The following is a 21,952-nucleotide window of genomic DNA, read 5'->3' as shown; positions in this document are numbered from 1 at the left end:
TATTTCTGTAAAAAATAAAGTTCAGATCACAGAAACCGACCTTACCTAATTTTTCCAGTACTCTCTTCAGAAGAAGAAGGGTGGAAAAACATTTTAAAATGCTTATAAGTCAAAAAGACCGCACGCTGCGCACTATAGAGTGCCGAAGTGTGACGTCACTGTAAACCAGAAAGTGCAGTGCAAACAAAATGAGTACGCGCGCGTGTTCGTTCACGCGCTGGTTCTCGCGCTAATGCCTTTTACACACTAATTGTGCGTGTGACGTATTCACTTCGGTACTTCGGTACTCTTCTAAAAATTACTGACATCAAATGTTACGGTTTGGCTCAATCAAAATGTTGGAACAAACTGTGGATTGTTTTTACAACAAACGTGTAATCAATGCTAAATGAACAGGAAAATTTAATGCATATAATGTAAGTCAGCGAACAGGATTAGAAACCAGTTAAACAACGCTCGTGGACAGATGGTACGCGCGCATTACACGCCTCTTCAGCTCAGTTCAGTACAGTTTGTATTTATTGTCCTAATATGCAAGCAGAAAAGGATATTTGGTTTTTTTTTTGCTTTCACATATTATAACAAAATTACACAGGTGTTGGAAAAAATACATTAATATCATTAATTAAAGGAATTAACATAATCACTATTATTCTTCAAAAGCCAGGGGAATGTATTGTAAGAAAATCTGTACAAATAAGAGTTATAAGTGCAAATTGAGGTGGGAAAGGACATTAGGAATCGTGAGATTCGGGATAATCTGAGTCTGACTCGTTCTACGAATAGGGTGATGTTATGTACAAAATGGACGCGCGCGTCAAACCTTGGAACGCGCATGTACGATGCCACCGAAGTTATGTCGTCTCCTCGGGACCACACTAGTCTGTATCTGTCTGCGTACACAACCCTTTTCATTTTGTTACGAACATGGTACTACTTGCTGCAGTATAAATTTCAGAGCCGTATTCTGTGTTTGTATTGTTAGTAGAGCTTGTGCATAGTTTGTTTATTACAGCAATCAATTTTACAGATCAAAGATTTATTGATTTACTTGATATTATTTTCAGCCTACATTGAACGAGACGCACTAAGATTTCTTTGGGCCTTTGACGTAAGGAGCGAGACACCACCAAGGTAAATGTGTTCATTTCCTCGCTTGTTATCAGTTGAAATATTGAACGCACAGTCTCCTTCCTTAGGTACGAAAATTGCCATCCCTTATTAAAGGCACCAATGATTAATACCGTCTGAGCCGGGGGACGTGTGAGAATAACTAATCATTGATTGTGTCGGTTTGATACCAAAGTTATGATGCCAGAATTGTCCGGGGGCTGGCAAAGCATTCAGGAGTAAACTGGTAGAAATCAGCGGAGAGTTATTTCCCTTTGCGACAATTTTGACAGGGGGGTGCAACCCTGCGCCCTTCATTTTGTTTGAAAGACATTATTTTTACTTTGAAAAGAAACGTTTAAAGCTGATAAAATGTCACCCCAAGAAAAACCATTTCGCCTTTGTTCTTCCATTTCCCCCCGTAGGGGATGCATAATATTTTAACAATTTTGCTTTCTTTCTGGGAACTCTATGACAATAAAAACACAACTGTTTGGGGTATGATGCGTCGGATCACTCTCACCATTAACCTCAAACCGTGCATGATACTTTGACTTACCTTTCTGGATACATATATTAAAGGCAAACGTTTCAGCTTTGACACAGCATAGAGACACTTTCTGAGGCAAAAAACTAAGATTTGTAACATTTGAAAACAGAGTTGTAATTGAATGTATGATCTCAACACCACTGTCCGGCACTGAGCAACGAAGGGGTTGATTATGGGACAGGTGGGATCTTAGGGAGCGAATGACAACATCCACTTTTTATTTAACCTATTAAGGGCCGAGGCGTAATACGCCTCCATCAATATTTTTTTACTTTTGTCGGAATGAATTTTCCCGTGCTGAGCCTTCAGAATTTATGATGCACGCAGCCGGTACGCTCGAGGCCATGAACTTCAATGAGCATAACCAAAGCCCATATATTGAATTACTTTGAAACTTCAAAGACTTCCTTACTTATAAGGAACATTTTTTATCCGCATGCCAAGTTTAAAAAAAAATCAAAAGTAGCACAGCTGAATTATTGGAAGTGGAATCCGGCTGTGGGATGATCCCCCAAAAGCTTGGCTCTTACAGTTGATCATGCTGATTGGTAACCGAGAATTCATGGGACAAAATCACAACTTCACGAGCCTAACCGTTGGAACTCAAACCCTCGACGTTCGTGCAAGATTTCTTATACAAAATACGGGATGAAAGCAAAACCCCATTCCGGATGGAACCACTGCTACTCGTTTGCCATTGATAATGCAGCATGAAACCAGCAAAGTTGATACTGTTGTACTGTTGAGCAATACCACATACCTAGACGGACCCTTGCGGAAGCTAGAACGCCCGGCTGCAAGGCCGGAGAATGGTGGGGGGTTGGACAAGCCCCTCCCCGCACTACCCCTACCGTAACGACGAGTTCCACTTTCAGTATCCCTATCATTAAAGCTGTTGCGTGTTGAGAAGGATTTGGGACGTCCTTTTAGTTCTTTTAACAGCTTTTTTGTTCTATTTCTGATTTTGTTTATAAAGCCAACGTCCACATTTAAACCAGCACTGACCTGCATCGCAAAAAAACCTAGTGTTTTGAGAGGATCAGGACCATGCCAACACTTTTTATGGGTGTTAAAACTGTTGGTGTTATTTCAGTACTGCTGGTATTACTTTAAACACCCTCTAGTGCATTGTAACACTTGTTTCTTTGCCAAAAAGAGTTGGGGTCGGATTTCGTCCCATCAACATTTTTCCGATATAGCCGCAGTGGATTTTTTATAATATTTGTTTTAAGAATCAAGCCTTTCGGGCGTTTTAGTAACTACTTGCAGTTATTGTGACACCAATGTGTGGAACGATTCTCGCGCAGCGCCATGTTCCCGACACAGGAACGCAAAAAATGTGTACATGTCCACTGATGTGCTCAATGCGGGAGGGTTGGCACAGGTGTGGCCTTGAACGTCAAATGACTGTAACAGTCGTGACAAATTGTATGTCAGATTGAGTTGAAACTTTTGCTGACAATGAGTGTCTTTACAATGTACAATAAGTTTCAAGAGAGGGTTTTTTTTTAGGGGTGGGGGAACCGCCCCAGCTCTAGCCTTCAGTCCAAGCACGCGTGCACCCTGGATAAAAGTACTTGGTAACACGAAAAAAAAAAAAAAGATGCGAGTGCCGAAGCCTCTAGTTTCGCCACTCGTATTGGTCTAGTAGGAGTTACCAACTAAGCATCCTGTATCACACGCACCTTGACCAAAGACTACCCTGGCCGTGATATGGTCCAGCATAACCTGCCCCACATGTGAAATTTATACCATCTTCTTGTGTAAGTGGGTTCATTATGCACTGCCTTGCAATGTACATTGGCTTATGAATTTTCAAGACCCTGAATAATTTTATATCTTTCCTTATCTTCATCTTAATCCTTAATTCCCCTTTCTCGCTCTTCGTTCGATTTATTTTATTTTTTACAGATGAAAATCTGCTTTGCAACCATCCTTTCGATCGCCATCCTTATGGGTAACTTTATGAAGCTCCGAGCTGCCATTTCTGGGCCGGTTCCCACAGACGGTGATGGTCCTGGGTCTCGGGTATGTCCAATGTGCTGCCAGGGACCAGCTGGAACACCCGGCATACCAGGCCTGCCGGGCAGCCCAGGAATCCTCGCGGGGCCAAAGGGTGACACAGGTGAGCCGGGTCCTAAGGGTGAAGCAGGTGAGCCAAGTACAAAGGGTGAGGTTGGTTCAGTTGGCGCCGTCGGCGAGCGGGGAGCTCCTGGGACCCCTGGGCCGAAAGGGGACGACGGGATAGGTCTGCCCGGTAAGATTGGTCCGAGAGGTCCACCTGGTTTGGACGGCCCAGCCGGGGAAGCTGGTGTCAAAGGTCAAAAGGGAGAGCCCGGAGAGACTTTAAATAACTCCAACCACCGGGTAGCATTCACTGTGAGTAGGCCACACGGATTTAGTTCTTCGAGTGACCAAACCCGTTTGCCTTTCCAAGAGACCCAGGTGCTTCTGCCGGGCACCAGCTTCGATCTAGCAACTGGTACATTCACGTGCAATTTTCCAGGAACCTACGTGTTCACATTTTCTGTGTGCAAAGGTACCGGTCGCCACCTTTACGTTCATCTTACGAAAAACAACGACTGGGTTATTTCCGGCACCAACACTAATTCGAATCACGAGGCTCAGGTGTCTGGCAGCGCGGTAATGATTCTGCAGCGAGGAGACACAGTGTATTTAACCATGAATGGCCAGGCGCACTCAAGTGCTTCCTGGAACCACATCTCATTCAGTGGGTTTCTCCTGTACGACCAATAAACAAATTATTGTCACCCACAAATGAAATTTCTACAAAAGTACACAACATTGCACAAACATCCTCCAGATAAGCAATTATTCATTTACGAGCTATTGTCTTACTTCAATTTAGCTGATAAAAATGAGCTTTTACGGTTTATCCAGGACTCCCCTAATAAGTCAGGTAACCTCGATCCACCCCCAATCTGGCTTTTAAAGGAAAACATTGCACCTATATCCTCCCAGTTCCGACTTTCATAGTAATATAGTACGTCTCTGGCCAATGGCGTGTTCCCAAAAGGAGCTCGCCTGGCCATCATCAAACTTCTCTTGAAAAAAAGGGCTGTGGATAAAAAATATCCTCAGCAATTACAGACCGCTTTCTAACCTGTCATTTCTTGGAAATATCATTGAGAATAATTGTCTTTTTCAGATGAATAGCCCACATGGCAGCCCACGAACTGATGGATCTCCATCAATTATATACGGCACACCACTGCAGTACAGAGACTGCAGAAAAGTGAAAAAATGACATTATGACTGATCTTGATTTCAATTGGGTTACCTTCCTCATACTTTTAGATCATTCAACAGCTTTCGACAAAATAGATAGAGATTAAGATCTTGTCTCTCATCTAAAATTGGTGTCCAGGATCTTGGAGGTTGGTCAACCACATTAGAAATACAGGGTAAGAAGTCTCAGCCTATCCAAGTAAGTTTAGGACTGCCACATGATTTCTGCTTTGTTTTGGGGCCATTTCGTTTTTCTAGTTACACACTTTCAAACCCCATTTTCACGGTGTGTCATTATCTCTGCTGTGCTGATAACATTCAGCTGTATATTTCGTTTGATCCCAAATCTCCGAATAATAGCATCCGTGCCCTTGGAACTTTGAGTAAATGCCTGGTTGATATAAAATCTTAATGAATTGTAAAGAAGTGAAACTGAACGTAGAAAACACTGAGTTTCTCATAGGGCCTAATAGGTTGACATTCTAACCCCAACAGGCTTCCCAAAAATGTACTTGAAGTGGGTCACGCAATTGTGAAACCTATGAATCTTGGTGTACATTTTCATATGCAGCGTTGTCCGGTTTCATCTTCGCAATGTTTCCAAAATGATAAAACTCATCGATCAGAATACTTGCATACACGTATTCAGAAGTCTCAGCTGTCAAGGTTGGATTATTAGAATGGGCTTTTTCACCTCCATTCCAATAAGTTATCTCACAAGACTCCAGAGCTTTCAGAACTGGGCAGCTCGTCTAATCTACACAACAAACCGAGGGCAGGATCCCATCCCTTTGCTGCATGCACTGCACTGACTACCCATCTCCAAACGAATTAACCTGTAAGTTATTACTAACTGATTTACGAATCATTTCATAATCAGTCACCAGAATGATAATGCAGTCCTTTATTATGCCGTATGTTCCTTTTAGACCAAACCTACCCTCCAACCCTAATTTTTTCAGGTTGATTTTCCCCCGAACCCACAACAAAGCTGGCTACAGAACACTCACTGTCTGCCCTTTCACATTCATTGGAGCAATTTCAGAAAATGATCGAAACCTGCCTGTTCCACCAATAATAATAATAATATAATACTTCCATTGTCAATTTTATTAGACCATTTAATTAAGTTCATGAAATTGTTCGACTGTTTATTTTTTGTAAGCGATGTGATTTAGTTACTACAGAGAGCGTTTTAAATACTGGTTATTGTTATCATTATCAAGGCGTTTTGCTTAAAATCTCATCATGGTGATTTTGTAGTTCAGGATCCCTCAACTTCTTTGATCCTTTGGCAAAAAGGATTTTATGGCACAAAAACTATTTTGCTGGCTCAAGCAACCTCCTGCTAGTCTAATAACTCGAGTCTAAGTGCTTTTAAGTTGTATTTTTACCTATGAATTAACAAAGTTTAGATAGATTCTGTGACAATTGATTGCTTGATTGGTCCGCGCGTAATCCTTCAGCTATGAACTGCATAAACGCTCATGTTAATGATTACCAGGTTATGTCATTTATATTTTACACTAAATGTATGTAATGTGCCATTTAATGTCATATTTTTGTTCTTTTCCTCCAAAATGTAACTACATTGATTTGGGTTTTGGAAAACCAACGATGAGATAATCTCTGGCCATAGCAACGATTCCTGTCATAATGGAAAGATGTCTGGGAGCGCAGTGCTGGTTTTACGGGGGGGGTCCGTGTATTTAACCATGTGCGGTAAAGCACTGTGTTTTTCAACCTGTCATCTCATTCGGTATAGCTTTCCCCTTTACGCCGAATAAACGGATTCGTAAAATGCATAAGTTATAAAAAAGGGTGAAATTGTATTATACGATTGGTTGAAAAAATAAATAAATTCCTTCAAGCTGCAGAATCGTTGCCGCAGAATACACAGCTGCTGAAGTAATTATTGTTGCAGAAGCCGTGCAGTTGATTCGTTAAAAATGACATCGATTGGAAACGCTTCTGCGGCCTGGAGGTATTTTTCAATCAATCTAATGACACAATACATTCCGTTTTATTGTCTGTAGGGCATGCGGCTCTATCTCGTCGTTTTATTCTCTCCATCCGGGGGACTTTTCACGACAATATAGTAATAAATATTGCTAATCATAATTTGATTAGTCCCAAGTGCAAGGCTGCACAGGTTTGTGTAATTGTATAACAATATTTATGCATGCATTAATAGAATGTGTAAGTTCAGTTTTTGACTCACACTCGAGGTGTTGGCCTTTTATATACAATAGATACAAGGTGAAATTCACCTTGCTTTGCCTCTTTATTATGCTATAGCAAACAAGTTGTAAGGTTCCAAAAATTAGTTACTTATAATCTACAACTTCCCAAACTTAAAAGTATTAACCTGTATTTTTTTAATTAACAATGAATCGCTTCTATCAAGTCAAGCTTGTATACAATAGAAGTTTAAAATGCGCTCTTGCTAAAAAAAAGTAGCTCAGTGCTTCGATTTGTTTATACGTTTTCATCTTCAAATGCAACATAATGTATCTTACTGTGCATGATAAACTTGGATATATTGTAGCGGAAAGCCTACTCTAATGTGACATTTTAAATATATATATATGTTAAACTGAACTTTCTCGCAAAACGCATTACTGTCAGAAAATAACCCACTTTTCATCGCAAAATGGCTCGCATTGAAATCTTAGTTAATAATAAACCACTATTGACGTGCAAAGCCGTTTGTAATCATGTGTATATTTTAACAGCAGAGTAGAAGTTCCGAAGTTTGTAGGCCTAACAACAGACCTCAGATTTGTTGCTTGGATCAAATCATGAGTTGCAAGTCACCGTATAGTATAAAATATCGATTAGCAATATCCATAACTTCTCCGAACGCCTAAACCTGTAACTTCTCTCGATGGAGGGTCAACGAGATGAGCAGCATCTAAGAGAAAGCGTGGCAAGAAGTGGCCAAAGTGAAAAGGAGACACTTTTGTACATCTTTTTCTAACTGACCACAATGTAACCCCAAAAAGTCCATTAATCTACATGGTATGGAGATATGGCGGTGCACAGTACCTTACCTCTTAATTTAGACAAACACTATACCTCCCCAAGCACACTGCAACCTGCTGAAAAAAATCAGTAGATTTTTAGATTTCTAAATGGGTCCCAACGACAAAGGTTATTAATCTTGTTCATTAAAGAAATTGTGAAAATGCGCAAAGTATTATGGGTTGCATGCTCCCCCTAGTCATGATCATGCATATTTAACGCATATGCAAATTGAATTGTTCAGATGAATTCCACCCAATGAGGGATCGAAGATATTGCGTCATGCATCTCAAAGAAATTAGCCAATCACGTTGTGCAAGCGGTGGGAGTAAGCCAATGGGGGTTTTTCGAAACGTTTCGTGGTGTAAAGCATAACAGTCATTTTGTATTATTTTTTGAGGCATTTTGAGCATGAGCACTAGGCCCAAACTTGCACAAACAACGGAGAAGGGTCATAACATTTGCCACTGTTAACGGTAAAACTGCCGCACCCCCGGTAACTGTGTCCCTCGGGGACTTTTACCGGATCGCACCCCGGGGAGTTACTCTCTCGGCGCGGCACGGCAAGACGCCAGGGTGGAGATTTGACCGGTTGTAGCTCTCCCGCGCCGCGCCGAGAGACTGAGAATTACTACGCGTGCAAGAAGTCTGCAGAATACAGATTGCTACCTTTTCCGATTTCGTGCAGAAACATATATATCTCGGTCTCATATCCCCCAATTTTGACAGTTCGATGAAGGGCTAAAAAATCTAATAACATTTCACGTGGACTAAATTCATCAATCCAACATTAAAATTACAAATTCTGTGTAGGGAGCAAATTCATCAAGGTCTACTGCTGTGCTGCTTACAAAACCAATTGAAACAGTCAAGAAATATCTTGCAGAGAAGTGGTTCTGGTCTGAGACTGCTTTCTCATTATTAATTATTAATTACTGCGATAATTTCTGGAAAATGATTTCTTTAATTTCTGAACTAAAACATTTAGCTAAATCATTAAGGGATCATCGTTCATGGAGAATCCGTAGATATGTAATTCAGCAACTGGAATTGGAAGCCATTACTGCGGTTGCACAACGCTCGTGGACAGGTGGTACGCGCGCGTTACACGCCTCTTCCACCAATAAGGTGTCGTGATCTTGTGCCAAATGCACGCGCGCGTCAAGCTGAAGAATGTTCTCTTGACTGCGGTGCCACCGCAGTTATGGCGTCTTAATTATCTGTAGCTGGAGATGCCAAGCACCGCCCTGGTAAAGCACGCTTACTCTGAGTAGAAAACAATGAGGTTATTGGTATTTTAACTGCTGTTTTAAGATTTTGTATTTTTTTCGATGTGTAACAGCAAAACGGCATTTTTTCCATCATATGATTGGTCTATTACATGCATAAGATCAAAAAGTAGATATGTCAGGGTGGATTCGAACCTCCGACTGTCAGATTACAAGTCCAGATTTAATAATTCAGACCAGTCTGTACATCCGCTGGCAAACATCGTCGATTTAACACCCTTATTCCTCATAGTATAACAGCTCTTTCACGTTTAAGACAGAATTATGAATAATGCATATCACACAGGGCGCCCTCTTTCCAAACTGTTTGATCCGTTTGGAAAAAGGAGGCCCCACTCTCTTCATTTTTTTTTCTGAATGCCTTGAGACACACGGAAATGGAGGGCAGTATGCCTTATATTTAAGGGGCCACTGCGGTGCGTCGTAAATCTCGGAAAGAGGTAGAATGTGTGCCAACCCGAAGGCGAGGCAGAGCTGCGAGGGACACAACCAGAGGTAAGACCTTTGCATTATGATGGTCATCTGGGAATTCTTTGTGAGGTAATTCGGTTTCTTACCGGTAGGTCACACAATAAATCCCGTTGGCAAGGTTAGCATGATCAGTGCAAATCCTACCATGTGTGGTGTGCAGTCTTTGGTACATGGTCGAGACGTGAGCGATATTTGTAGAGCGCCCTCACACAAACGTTATTACTACGAACAAGTTCGGGCGCGAACTATAGTTCAACCAGGGTGCACCCCTAAAAATGAATTTCCATAGACACCAATGATTAATCCTTATATTTCAAAATTATTTTAAAAATACAGCTCTATCAGGTGGCAAGCTGGACAGCAAAATAATGCTCGACATTACCTCTTTCATTTTCCTTTCAATTTTAGTGGGTTGACTGATGAATTTTGGAGAAATTCTCACCCAAAGCAGACCACCCCTAAAAGGAAGCAGATTTCCATGGAAAAATAGCCATTTTGAAATGCATCCCTAACGGCTAAATAGTGCCACTTTCAGACTGGACTGCATCGAAATTGCTCCGAATTGGAAGCCCTGAGTCCGGGCCAGAGGTTCATTGCCATGCTTCTTTAATGCCCCAATTCCATGGCTCTCAGGACTCTCTAATATAGAATATTTTTAGTTTATAACTTTTATTAATGAGCTCGCTGGATTATTTCTGGCCTATTTTCGGTGGTGCACCCACCAGTAGCCAATTACTTTTTAACAATGAGCACGCGCAGTTCAGTTACACTCTGTCAATTTTTCTCAGCGTTACTCACATTTCACCGTTGGCTGTGATTCTCGCAGCGTACATGGTCATTGAAATCTCGTACGATTATTTTCACGTGAAAAGTTCCCTCTGTCATGATGAAGGAACCCGGCTATTGATAACCAGCGATGCTAACATACCCCTGTGCCTAGTCCCAAATGGTCGACTAGATAGTTCAAACCAATACACAGTGGTATGGGGCCGTCCATAAAGTACGTACGGAGGAAGAAAGAGGAGGGTTGGTGCCGTTGCGTACACCATGCGCACGGGGGGGGATTCAAGCCTTTACTGAATGTTCATCATGTCAATACACTTTCTCATACAAACAAGAGAGAAAAAGGCACCGGTATTTTCTTTTTGTTTTGTTTTTATTCAACGACATCTTTTTTTAAAGCTGCCAAGTAATATGTTGCATGGCCATTGATAAAGAAATAGGCCTACCAGTACAGAAACCTGTTATTGTGCGAATGACAGTACTACTCTAGTGGATGCACAATGTACTGTTAAAAGATATGTGGAATGCGCATGCTCACAGGGGGAAGGGGTTGGAGCCGCTGGGTACGCCATGCGTACGGCATTTTGTGCATACGTACTTTAGGGGACCTATGGACGATCCCTATACTTGCTGGGTTGTCTAAAAAGAAACAGTTTTAGATACAAGCGTTATTGGTCACTTTGGACAATGTTGCGACCTTTCTTCTGTGAATGAGCCAAGCAGAACCTCACTTTAACTTAAATTCAAGAATTCCTGCATCCACCACCATTAATACATTCACTATGACTTAATTTTTTTCAAACGTGTCTTACTTATACGTATTTGTTTATCAGGACATACACACGCTGAAAATGCCCTACCATCAAAGAAACAAACAGAATTTGGACGACAAACAAGTTCAGAATATTTCGGATATAGTCGAAAAAATGGAGGAATTTCGTACTCTTTTGACACGTGACTCTGGGTGATACCAGACGAGTGTTTTTCTTTTATTAGAAAAATTGTACGAGAGACTAGTCTTCATGCCTAATGGAAGCTTCCCTTGTTGGAATATTGGACTTTACCTGCCCTTTAACAAAAAAAATCCTCCCGAGATATTTAACGTTTACTCGGGACGGATCGGATTTCCCCAGCGTGATGTGTGAAAGTTTTTTTTCGCATACTGGACCTTTGAATCGAAAGAGATATGGATTAGTGACATCTTCTTGTCTGGGAACCAGACTATAATTGAGTTGGGCTTATCAAGCCATTGGGGGCCAGAGGTGGAGGACGTAGCGTCCCCAAACTTAAAAAAGGAACGCTCCCGTACAATACGGGAAGAGTGCATGGTCGATCTAGCTTTCTCCTCTGACACACCGCCTCTACGGATTTCTTCTGTAGTTTGTTTGCTTGTTAATAGTGTAGAGCTCTGGACTGACTTTTCTGACTGCCAAGGTCTGCACAAAAGGCCAGACGTTTTGGAAATCAGCATACTTTGGTTTCAAGAGGCCATGATTATTGGAGACAAAAAGCTTGAGCGACCCATTGAAAGTGTACAGAGGCACAAATTTCAACGTCATGTTCTTTCAGCTTTTGCACATTTTTTCTCTTTTGTCTTCGAAAACTTTATTAGTGAACTGATTTATTGTGCCTATCGGAGTCTGTGCCTTCAGCCAGCAACAAAACTACCGCTGAACGGACACGAGAGTCGGTGATGTGAGTGACAGCGCGCAAGGGCCAATCAGACACCAGGCCAAGTTCACCAGTCACTGCTCAGGGAACGGCTGGCCAGTTTAAAGGCACGAGCGGTTGCTCCGCTCATCAGAACGACCACTGCTCATCTCCAGTTTCAAACAAAGACAGCATCACGAGCAATTTAGAGGTTACCAGGTGAGTACCATTAATCAAAAGTACTCTCAAAACAAATCTGGCTCTTATACCGCGTTGAAAAGTGTAGTCGCCTAATTTAACTTATTTGATTCCGTTCCAGGAGCGGTAAGCATAATTTCTCGGATTTTTATTCAAGATTTCAAATCGGTGTTCAATTTTGACTTGAATTTTGCTGCAATAACAAAGAAAAACGAATAAACTTGGAATATTTCGTTGCAGTGGCTAAAACAGGCCGATTATTGACTATGATTGTAGATATCATCATCATTAACAAGTTAAATTCCTATTCAAGATTTATGTTCTTAGAGTGCAGTGCTACCAGATGTCAGTTTGAGGGTTGACTAAAAGTTTACTATATTCTTTGCAATGTAACCTAGCTGATGTTGAATATCGCAGAAACACTTGCGTCCTTTCTGCTTTTGTCTTTCCTAATTCCAACCCAAACCGGACATTTTGCATGGTAAAATTTACAAGGAAAACACCACTTCGTTAGAGACTGCATTAATCATTTTTTTTTCTTTTGAAATGAAGTACTCTCTTGCGTGCATTTCGGTTGGATTTCCCGCAACATTTATTTTCACTAGAATTGTCTGGATTTCTCCCGCCGGAAATATTTCGGCCGGGACGTCACTTCTCGCCACTGTTTAATTTATGAGGGAATAATTATGTGCTTGACCGGTCATAAAAATGCGTTTAAGAATGGCTCAGGAGAATGGACAAGACTCTTGAGCCGATTCCAAACGTTGATTTAAACGGCAAAACATATTCCTATTCCCATTCGTAAATACTTTTTTTTAGTCAGAGAGTCAAAAGAAATCAACATATGATAGATTTCGAATAATGTTGTTCTAGAATTTTACTTCCATTTTCCTGAACACCCCCCCTTAAGTTTATGGTGTATTTCTTGTTCCAGTTGTCCTGAAGAATCGCCAAATAATGGACCTGGCGCGCGCGGCTTCTTCTGCTTGCCGTGCGCCGCACATGCAGACTCTTGACCGATGGGGATGGATTAATCTCTCCAAAGTGTTTTTTTACGCAGTGGACATTATCAAATCTGAGCGAGCATTATCATCATTTCATCAAATGTTAATACATGGTCACGTTGCGTGTTGTTGAATAGGGAAACTGTTTGAGGTATTTATAATTGTGGAATTCGATTTCAGATCTGCTACGTTGTTTTGTTCGCCAACGCGCTCTTCATTGCGGCAATTTCGTCATGTTTTGTCTGCGTCAAACGGTGTGTTATCTACAAAGCAAATTCATGAATAGCTACGACAATTTAAGCTAAGCCTGGTTTTCATATCGACGTAAGAAACGCAGAGACCAACGTAACCAAGACGCAAGCTGTAACGTAGACATGTTAACACATGTCAAATGAAAGTGCCTTTAGTTGACAGTAGAACGATTAAATCATTCCATGCAAGCAATATAAAGTCTAAAATTTATCGAAATCAGATTCTACATTTCGGCTCAAAAATGTTGGAACAAACTGAGGACTTTTTTTTCAACAAACATGTGTTTGACATCTTTTTCAAATGAACAGGAAAGTTGATTAATATAGTGTAATTTGACAACCAGATTTAGAAGCCATTACTGCGGTGGCAGAACGCTCGTGGACAGGTGGTACGCGCGCGTTACATGCTTCTTCCACCAATAGGGTGTCGTGATGTACCAAATGGTCGCTCGAATCAAGCAAATCTGTAAGGTGAAAGTATGTCTCCACGTCCTTCATTCAATGCAGTTTTTATAATATGGCAAAAAAATGTATCTTCGCTTGGTTTTGCCAAAAAATATGCTAGTCTTTGAATGAAAAATAACCGCTTTTTGTCCACTTCAACACATTTTCATTAACTGTAGATCTGTCTTTTGCTCTGACCAGTTACAGAAAGGGTGATTTACTGTTCCACGTTTTTACTGAAATAATCCAACAACGTTACTGCGTGCCGTTATGACAGTCACACATGGACGCTTAACTGTGGAACAGATTTGCAACTTAAATGGATTCCAGTATGCTTTTCTAAGAATCAACGGGACTTGTGCTAATCCTCGGCATTACTGGTACTTGTTTTAAACGACATGCAACAAGTGTTTTTGGCTTGAACATTGGCAAGGGCTTCATGTTGAAACTATTATTTCACGGAAATTTAATAAAATCTGGTGTTAACATGAAGTTGTAACTGAAGTGAATAATTATTAGGATGTTTTTAAGAATCAACATGACTTGAACTCAGACTTGCCATCCAAGGAGTTAAACAGGACTAGAGCTCAACTGTGGCAACCAGTTTTTCTAACTGAAGTATATAGCCTGTAATGTGTTTTTGAAACTCAACATAATTTGTTCTTATATTCACATGTATTAGTGTCAGATACGTGTCTCATAAATCACCACTGCTTTTCAACCTTCTGGTGTAGGCAATTTATTTTCAGTTTATTTCCAAACCTTGTATTCAAGTCCTTAAGCATGGCTGCTCGTATCTGTATAAAGTGTTCTTGACCAAAAATAGTTCTTTCTGAATTATTTTAACTAAAATTAACCTTCGTAACAGATGTTCAACCTTAAATAATTGCAATTAAATTTTAAAACAGTCTGGTGTTCTCTTCCAGCATATATACCATTTAAATGTCAAAAGCATAATTTACAAAAGTCTTTATTGATTGTGTCTGACTTGTAAACTCGGAAATTTTCAATCTTGCTTAATAGATTGATAAGTGAAATCCAACATACATGAAATTATAAATTTCACAGTGTAATCGTGAAACACCACTGAACAATCTTGTTGTTTTTTAGATAAAATGCACTTAAAGTCTCAAAGATGCATTTTTTGTCGTGCAATTAAGTCAAGTGCCCCCATATCTGAAGCAGGTTACCGAAGCTACATCGTTTTGCCGTGAAATGTATCAAAAAGCCTTTCAATGTTTTCTATGTAAAAAAATGAAATTTTTCGCATTTCCAGAAATACACCTGAACCCTTTACGACTACAATACTCACAAACACCGCAAGTCCAAAATCTTTAGGCCATCCAGCCCTCCATACTGGTGAAACTGATTTAGCTTGAATTATCTGTGTATGCATCATAACAGTTCCCTCAGTAAACATTTGTTCAGTTGAATTCAATTCCCTCGTGAAAAAATATCATTGGACCTACGTGGATTTCAGACTTTTTTCCGAAGGGGAGAGAGTTTGTGCATGTGCTTATTCAAGATGCCAGGGAATTAATCGGCTGGAAGAACAATGCCAGTTTTGACCACCTGTTTAGATCAGAAATATAGACTAAAGGGGGCCGACATATAAATGGGTATCATTTTGTTTCTTCGTAGAGTTTCATGCCCATAACCAAGATGGCGCCACTTCGCTTTACCATCGGCTTGGTTCTCCACGGCCTGGTGATGATTCCACTCTACTTGGTCGTCGTTTTTTCTAACGGTGCGCGGGGCACCGTGACGAGAAGCGGCCATGGTGGTAGCAGCGAGATTGGCAGTGGAAGCCCTGTGGCTCATTACGCTGGTCAAGCACGACGCAACCACTCTGATGATGAGCAGGTCCGCCCCAACAACGCGTGCTCCGCGCAAGACTGCTTGCCTTATATTCGCATGCAAGTGACGGTAGTGCTCACCCCGGAGCAGAGACTTGAAGTTCAAGAGAAGCAACCACTCGTTCGCCGTTGGCTCACTGCTAACGGACACCAGAGCGTTCGAAGAGACATTCCACACGGCCCAATTGTCACACTGACCCCAGCACAGAGGGATCAGATCCTAGCTCAGTACGGAGACTACTTCAGCCGAGCGGATGAGCTGCCGACACTGCGGCAGTCTCGATCCGTACAGACGCAAACCAATATCTGCCCAAGACAGGAACACTGGGAAGATCTAACATTGGCACTAACAAATGACGATGAACTGATACAAGTTGTGCAGGTTAGAACTTTCGAATACGTGTACTGACAGTCAACAACAGAATCCATTAAGCGATGGCATTTTGTGAATTTACATATATCTCTTTCCAAAAGTTTAACATTGGAAAAGTCTCCCATTCGTTGTGTGCATTTTGTGTTGTCCCTCATCCAACCTTTTGAACCTGTGCATGATACTGTCGTAATGTACCCAAAGACAAAAACTAACGCATTTTTATATTAAAAATTGCATCGATCGCGCTAAGCTACTCACATTTCCTCGAGTGGAAATCTACTTCGTTCTCCTCCTTTAGGTAGGCGGATTTGCTTCACAAAATACTGGTGCTTTAGAAGTCGGTAAAAAGAAATTTGGCTGAATGTGGTCTGCAAAAGACTCGGCCAACAAGCTTACCCATTTATTTCAATTCGTACAACTGTTTGTGTATAACTAGTTTCCTTCATTTTTGTCCCATTATACGAACGTCACATTACTGTCTGAACTCCGCTTCTTCAAGTTAATCATTTGCTGATTGTTGCTGTCCTTATGTTCTTTTGATGTCTAGTTTCCAGAGACCGATGACAAGCAATGGATCCTGACTGAGCGATGTACACAGAATTATTGTAGCTTCGTGTCCAATTGCGCCTGTAGCACCAACACACGCCTTGTTCGAGCTTTTGTCATCAGTTTGGATCAGTCAGTGGTAGCTCGCAAATTCATCAAGGTCTACTGCTGTGCTGCTTACAAAACCAATTGAAACGGTCATCTTGCAGAGAAGTGGTTCTAGTCTGAGAGTGCTTTCTCACGTTTTCCCTGTTAGAACCCTTATTCGAGCAGTGTCAATTACTGCAGCAATTTCTGGGAATAATATGATTTCCTTGATTTCTGAACTTAAACATTATTAGCTAATTCATGAAGGCAATGTCATTTATGAAAAATATGCAGATAAATGGCGGTTCGTAAGTGACTTCGTCACAAAGGCAGACGCGCCACGATTTGCAGGCTTCCATTGGACAATGGCTGAAGTTGAACAGCGATCAATGCATGTAACTCTATGTGCAGTGATGTGCAGTGGGCGTGGTTTAAATTGAAGTGACGTCGCACTTACGAACCTGATTACTGTGGTGGCACATTGCTCGTGGGCATGTGGTACACGCGCGTTACACGCCTCTTCAATCAATAGGGTGTCGTGACGTTGTGCTAAATGCACGCGCGCGTCAAGCTGAAGAATGTTCGCTTGAGTGCGGCGCCACCGCAGTTACGGCGTCTTATTGGATAAGTCTATAGCTCTAGATACCGCCTGGTGCTTGCCATTTAGAGTGAGGTAATTGGTATTTTATTTCGACGTGTAACAGCAAAATGCCTTAATGATAAATAATATTTGGGAAAATGTGCATGCCCAGAATAGTATAACTCGGTTAACTGTCTTCCAGCCCTAGAACGCTATTGTTGTAGCCCTCGACAAATTAAAGAAAAGAACGAATTTGCGTTTTTCCGTGAAGTCTAACGCTACGTTTGCTTCTAATGAATATAAAATCCGTTCGTGGTTGCTGAGGGGTATACGATTTTCAGTCACATTTTGTTTGTTTGTTTGTTAATTGTCATTGTGCTCTGCCTTGACGCTTTTCGAACCTCAGTTTGGCATATCTAATAATTTGCTTTTGTTTTCCCTTCGGTAATCCACAGTGGCACTTTCTAGTCAGTCAACATAATTCATTAAATGAAATAAAAAATGCGTATGTATTTTACCTTAATAAATTGATTTCGAAGGAGATGGTGACAGCGCTATACAATAAAACATGCTGAAGAGTGCTTTTTCTGCAAAGTGGCAAAAAGTCAAGTTGGAATATATTTGTTCTTGTCCACATAAACCCTACTTGGGATTTAAGCAGCGTGAGATTGTTTCTTCCTCTCTTATTACATGTATTTTCAAGATTAAAAAAAAGGTACAAACGACAGGGTGGATTCGAACCTCGGACTGTGATAGATTATTTGGGATTACTTCCGACCAGTCTGTACATCTGCTGCCAAACATCGGTGATTTGAACATCCTTACTCCTTCATATTAACCACTCTTTCAAGTTTAAGCCAGAATTATGAATAACGCATAGCACACAGGGCGCCCTCTTTCGAAACTGTCCAGTCCCGTTTGAAAAAAAGGAGTCCCCGCCCTCCTCGTTTTTTTGTTTTGTTTTGTTTTGTTTTGTTTTCTGACCGCCTTGAGACACACGGAAATTGAGGGCGGTATGCCTTTTAAGTGGCCACTGCGATGCATTGTAAATCTCGGAAAGGGGTAAACACGGGCCAACCCGAAGGCAAGGCAGAGCTGCAGGAATGAACCACAAGTACAGCTAGGACATTTGCATTGTGATCTGAGAATTCTTCATGAGGTAATTCGGTTTCGTACCTGTAGATTACGCAAAAAGTCCCGTGGCCAAGGTAAGCATGATCAGTGCATATCCGCGGGTTGGCTCTCTCACCATTGTACCTATTGACGCCAGGGAGAACAAAGACGGGCATTGCCGGGCAAGCTTCGTTTTCGGCTCGGTAAAATGGCCGCTAGTGGATTCAATGATCTCTATAAGCTGATTAGGGCATTCCGAGTCCAGAATTTTTATATACGTCCGTGTGCAAATCCTACAATGTGTGGTGTACGATCTTTGGTACATGGTCGAGAAGTTAAAGATATTTCATCTTTGTAGAGCGCCCTCACACAAACGTTACGAACTATAGCACGTCCATAAGTTAATTGTTTTTAACAATGCACATGCGCAATTCAGCTACACCCAAACGACTCCAGTTGGTCTAGTATTTAAAATATCATCGTTACTCATATTTCACTGTTAGCTACGATTCTAGCAGCGTGCATGGTCACTGAAAACTCGCACAATTATTTTCATGTGAATGCTTCCCTCTGTATATATAATGATAAATGAAATCAGCTACTGGTAACCAGGGGTGCGCCCTGACCCCTGGGCCTGGTCCCAAATGGTCAACTTGATCGTACAAACCATTCATCGTTTGGGTATTGTAAGTCAATTTGTAGTTACCTATGGTCGTCGCTCGAACTTACCTTACATTGAGCTAGCCTGGTTCCCGGTCCTAAAGAAGACTCTTGATACAATCTCTGACGGTTAAAGTCCATGATGCTATGGGGGTCATCAGGGAAGCCCCGTCTGGCTGGGCTTCGGAAGTTATTCGTATATGACATTTGTGGTCTTTGCTCGAAGCTGTTTTATTTATATAAATTTCAGGATGTTCTTACGCAATACACAGTGGCATACCCGCTGGAATGTCCAAATGAACTATTTTTAGATACAAGCGTTGTCGGCACTTTGGTCAAAGTTGTGGCCCTTTCTTCTGTGAATACAAAATGAACCAAGCAGAACTTCACTTAAACTTTAAACTCAAGAATCTCTCCTGCATCCACCACTGTTTTATACTTACATTATGACTGAATGTGTTTAAAACGTGTCTTACTTATACGCATCCGGTGATCAGCACATAATTATACACGCTGAAAACGCCCGACCATCAAAGATACAAACCGAATGTTGACGACAACGAGTTCAGAATATTTCGGATATTGTCGAAAAATGGAGGAATTTTTTCCTCTTTATTCGCATGACACTGAGTGATAGCAGGCGCGTTTCCGGGGATACGCGGTGTACTTTCCCGTGGGAAAATGATTCTCGAGAGGAGACTAGTCTTTATGCCTCCTGGAAGCTTCCCTTGTTGGAAGGTTGGGCTTCACCTTCCCTTTCACAGAATATCCCCAAGATTATGACCTTTACATGGGTCGGATTTCCCTAGCGTGATGTGTAAAACTTTTGAATCGAACATAGTCATAATCTTCTCGCCTGGGAACCAGACTAAAATTGATTTGGGCTTATCAAGCCCTTGGGCAAGACGTGGAGGACGTAGCGTCCCCAAACTTAAAAAAAGAACGGTCCCGTACAATGCGGGACGAGTGCATAGATGATTTGGTCGTCTCATCTGATACGCCCCTGCTATGGATTTCCTCCGTAATTTGTTTGCGCGTTACATATTATGCAACGCGTACAACGTTCGCCTTTCTTTGTGAAGACTTGAGTCAGCAGTGGCAGATTCTGAAGTTTCCATGAGCGATTTTGAAGCTGATTTTTCTGAGGAAGAGTTTAACAGCTCTGCTTGGGACTGCCGCATTTTTCAGCTGAGGTGCTTACTAACCAGAAAGTTATCATGTGAGCCAATTAGCCCACCAACCTGCCAGTCATCATGTGAACCAATCAGCCTGCCAACCAGCCAGTCATCCTGTGAACCAGTCACAAATCCCCCGAATTTCTAGCACAAATTTACGCCACTGAAAACAACTCAACAAAACACAATGGACACTTAACAATTTTAACAGTTAAACTGCTGTCCGCAACTGATCTAGCTAGCGAAGAAATTTAGCATTAACCATTAGCTGCGACTAAGAAAACCACGAACCTGGCACAATATGCACTTGTCGGTTGGGATCTGCTGAATTAAAAAAAATTACACTTCTTTTATCTTATTCTAAACAACCATAATTGATGGGCTTTCCATTGACACCTCAATAAAACACATCCAAATTGTGTCAAATTATATACGTTACTGACTTCTTAAGAGATCGACCAACCATGGTCAGAGGGCTTTTGAATCGAAAATTATGAGTATCTTTCTACTGTCGTTAAACGCTTTTCACAGTAGTAAAACGATCAAGTGAAATTGTACTAAACATGAATACAGGAATCGAATGTTGGAACTAGAGCTTTGTATTGGTTTCGGTTACACGCACGGTCGGTTGAGCATAATCGAGTTGATGACATCACAGACTTGTGATACATACAGAATGCCATTATATTTGTTTACAAGGACATCTGTCACTTGTAAACTGGATGTGATCTGTCGAGTAGGTTTTCAGATGTATTGGCCCGTATAGAGTGCAACTTTCGTGCGTTGTCCCGTTATGAACCCGTCAACCAAGTGCATCCCTACGTGTGGTATGTGTCACATATCGGTGAAATAAGGCTGCAGAGAATTACCGTAAATAAAAAAGACGAGCAAAACGAGACGTGTTTGTATTATTTTCAAGCACTTATGATCAGGCGAAATCGATTTTTGGTGAGTTGACTTCACAGAATTTTGATGTCTGTCATTAGAAAATGTACACGTAGTTGATATAATTTTGTTGTAAGGTGATATCTCTGATGTCCATTAATTAACAAAGTCAAATTCATAGGAAATTAATCATCTCAAAATTATCCTTTTGTGTCTAACAAGTGGTCTTTGTCTACGTTCCTGAAAGTGAGGCAAATAAATCTCACAAGAGGGCGCCCTTTATTGTTATGACGTCAGCCATCCTTTTATATACTGCATAAAATACAGCCCTTTGCATTTTGGTTTAGTTATTTGGCTGGTGTAAAACAATCCCTCCATTTCGAGCTATAATCTCACATCATGGGACTTCCAATTACCCCGAAAGTTGAAGTTACATAACTTTCCATCCCAATAAAAAATATTGCGCCAAATAAAGTTGCCAGGTCTCAAGATATAAATGTCCTACGTCGTGCAATTCAAAAGTTACATTGTAAAACATTTAATTTGGACTTTAAATTGCCAAAGATTAATATCTGATGACGTCATACTTAAGTAACGAAAGCACATCTCGACAGTAAGGATTATATTGCGACCTTTCATTATTTAACACATGTA

The 21,952-nt window shown here is 41.1% G+C and overlaps 2 protein-coding genes across 5 annotated transcripts in view; both read left to right on the top strand.

The window, feature by feature from the left end:
- Positions 1-21,952, top strand: part of LOC110989874 (uncharacterized) — a 34,181-nt gene that overhangs the window by 2,820 nt on the left and 9,409 nt on the right. Inside the window, exons 2-4 of one of the 4 annotated variants that reach the window (XR_015425449.1) lie at positions 1,068-1,134; positions 3,572-5,108; positions 5,619-7,613. Coding sequence is in view for 2 of the 4 variants with exons in the window: in XM_087137381.1 (XP_086993507.1) it covers positions 3,572-4,417 (846 nt within the window). In the remaining 2 variants the exon portion in view is untranslated. Of the gene's footprint in view, positions 1-827; positions 931-1,067; positions 1,135-3,571; positions 7,614-21,952 lie in introns of those variants that run through there. The other 3 variants (XM_087137382.1, XM_087137381.1, XM_087137383.1) reach the window with 3 other exon arrangements.
- On the top strand, positions 9,226-18,059 carry LOC110989883 (uncharacterized). Its single transcript, XM_087137392.1, has 4 exons — positions 9,226-9,717; positions 12,089-12,345; positions 15,665-16,261; positions 16,800-18,059. The coding sequence occupies exons 3-4, from the start codon at positions 15,671-15,673 to the stop codon at positions 16,989-16,991; spliced, it is 783 nt and encodes a 260-aa protein (XP_086993518.1). The 5' UTR covers positions 9,226-9,717; positions 12,089-12,345; positions 15,665-15,670; the 3' UTR covers positions 16,992-18,059.

Source organism: Acanthaster planci, linkage group LG05, assembly GCF_054643075.1.
Source record: "Acanthaster planci isolate LZ-2023a linkage group LG05, COTS_SCS, whole genome shotgun sequence".
NCBI lineage: Eukaryota > Metazoa > Echinodermata > Asteroidea > Valvatida > Acanthasteridae > Acanthaster > Acanthaster planci.
The sequence above is the reverse complement of the archived record's forward strand: the minus strand, read 5'-3'. Positions and strand labels throughout refer to the sequence as shown.

Excerpts from the sequence above, each read along its gene's own strand:
- LOC110989883 (XM_087137392.1), top strand. The coding sequence starts at position 15,671 with ATGCCCATAACCAAGATGGCGCCACTTCGCTTTACCATCGGCTTGGTT. Across the intron at positions 16,262-16,799 it reads AACTGATACAAGTTGTGCAG|TTTCCAGAGACCGATGACAA; the intron begins GTTAGAACTTTC and ends TTTGATGTCTAG.